At 31.6% G+C, this 2,580-nt stretch overlaps 1 protein-coding gene across 1 annotated transcript in view; it reads right to left on the reverse strand.

Annotated features, from left to right (window-relative positions):
• The window catches only part of LOC106868745 (FH1/FH2 domain-containing protein 3), a 139,937-nt gene that overhangs the window by 23,740 nt on the left and 113,617 nt on the right, over positions 1-2,580 (reverse strand). Inside the window, exon 16 of the mRNA XM_052970925.1 lies at positions 495-776. Coding sequence (XP_052826885.1) covers positions 495-776 — 282 coding nt within the window. The remainder of the gene's footprint in view (positions 1-494; positions 777-2,580) is intronic.

Here is a 2,580-nt window from a genome sequence, read left to right on the forward strand (position 1 = left end):
CACATATATTGATGTTTTTAAATATTTTTTCCCTCATAAACACATTTTATGGAATGATGTGGTCCATAACTGGGATTTACACAACAACAAAAAAATTGTAATCTAAACTTTTAATCCCTACTCAGCACCAATTGAGTCTATGTGTGTGTGTGTGTGTGTGTGTGTGTGTGTGTGTGTGTGCATGTGTAAGAAAAAAAAATCATATTTACTAACAGAAAAGTATGCCATTAAAATAAATATTCTTTTACATCCCTTTTTAAAATCACTGTCGCCCTAATGAAATTCCTTACACACATGCATACATGCACACTGACACACACACACATACAACATGAGCAAAATACTTTTATAGAAAGTAAGAAAGTTTTACCATTAGAAAACGAAAGAGATAAACAATAGAGATAATTCTGTTGGTGTCACAGATTTTGGTATATTGATGTACTAGATTTAATGTGTATATAAGCAGATTGGCTGCTCCCTCTGTGGTTTGGTCAAATAATGTAGATACCCCTGATAAAACCCCAAATAAGGGTTGTAAATTGATTAAGGATCTTCATAAATTTTCCAAGGTAAAATATGCCATATTTATTAGCTGTAACTATGAAATAAGAACTTACTTCAATTCCTTCTTTGTTTATTACGGAACTATCCATTTTTAATATAGCAGCTTTGATTGTACGAGGTGGAGGCAACACCTTGAGACCAATGTTGATTGCATTTGAGCGCTTTGGATCCAGGACTGTGATTTCTTTCTTGGTTGATGTATCAGCCTTCTGCTAGAAGAGGAAGCCAATTATACGGATTAAATTTGAACTAGAAAATGTGTTTTGGATTTTTTTCTTTTTCTTTTCCTAGTTTACATTCTAACTTTAGTAATAAAAACTTAGTTCAAAACAAAAACTAGACACTAGAAAAATAAGAAATCACTATTTTTAACTGTCAAAATTGAGCCATTTTCTTAGTTTTATGGGCCTAAACTCATAGAAGACAGAGGACAAAATATTTAATTGATCCTTATACTAATATCTAAAACTTTATATATTCATTAAATTCTGATTAAGTTTATGATCTATCATTGTAGAATATAAATTCTTTTACAACTCCAAATTATTTATATATATATATATATATATATATATATATATAGATATTTGTCTTTACTTGATTTATGACTGCTTTCTGTCCCTCTTTTAACTATTTTCTAAGGAGCTGCTTAAAATAAGCTTATTATTGTTATTATTATTGGTATTTTTCTTTTGATTACTTCATCAATAACCATTTAAAAATAATTAAATTTTCAACAAAACATGTAATTTTTTCTTTCAGATGATGATGAGAGGCTGAAGAAAAAAAAAGGAGGAGGAAGAAAATAAGGAAGAAAGGGATAATAATAATGATGAAAAAAAAAAGGAAAAGAGGTTTTTAGTGGAATGGTGGTAGGTTGTGGTAGGGTGGGAGGAGGGAGCAAAAACAAGATGGATATGAATGTGATGAAATGATATAAAATTAAAATCAAGGAAAAAGAAATTAAAATTGATAAAAAGAAAAAGGAAAAAAAAAGAAAAGGAAACCAAAATTAAAGAGTTTACAAAACAAAAGAGAAAAAAAAACTGGAGTAAAAATAAAGATAGAAAATTATAAATAAATTTAAAAATACGTCAGTTCTACATACTATTGAAACGAAAATGTCTAACATGCAATATAGTAGAACAAAGGTGAAAAGAGAAAAAAAAAAGTGTAAAGGAGTAAATACTACTACTACTACTACTACTACTGCTATTACTACTTCAAACCAGATTCTTGCTATGTGGTCGAATGTTCAGAAAGTGATAACCATGCAAAAGTGGAGGTGGTGGTGGTGTAGGTGGTGGGTACAGAAGCAGTAAGCTGACGGTGAATGTGTCTGCAGATTGCTCTTGCAGAACACATACATATACATACATACAGTAAACACACTCAGAGTTGTTATGAATCTCTTCTGATGAGCCTCAGGATGAAACTGGTGGTGTTTTTACATTCGTGCATCTGTGCACTTCAGTGTGAAGACGTTTGTAGTTCTCTGCTGTTTGCAATGCTACATTGTTGATCTTCAAAATTCTTTCTTGCATTTTTTTCTTCAATATTTTACTTTATCATTATTATTATTGTTTTCATGGCTACCAGCTGCAAGCTGCTTTACATTGCCATTTTGACTAACAGACTAACAGCAAGAGCATTGGGGTGGAGGGCATGCTTTTGAGGCATTTTTTGTAGCAGACTTTCCAATGACCATGTCTGCATCAGGCAGGCAAAAGCCAGCTTTGCATAATGCTTTACACATGGTCTGCTTGGCACAGACAAAGGGTTTGTATTTCACATAACACACAAACACCCCCCCCCCCACACACACAATTTTGAATTTTTCTGCACAAAGCTGCTTTAATTGAAATAAGATACACTGTTTTTTTTTGTTTTTCAAAATGAGTTTTTGGATAGCTTTTAGCTTCTTTGCTAAGCTCTTTATATGCAAATATTTCAAAGTATCACAGATGTAATATAGAAAGATAAAAATCAAGGTAGCCCAAGAACGCAAATAACTGC

The sequence above is a fragment of the Octopus bimaculoides genome, chromosome 9 (genome assembly GCF_001194135.2).
Source record: "Octopus bimaculoides isolate UCB-OBI-ISO-001 chromosome 9, ASM119413v2, whole genome shotgun sequence".
NCBI classification, from domain to species: domain Eukaryota; kingdom Metazoa; phylum Mollusca; class Cephalopoda; order Octopoda; family Octopodidae; genus Octopus; species Octopus bimaculoides.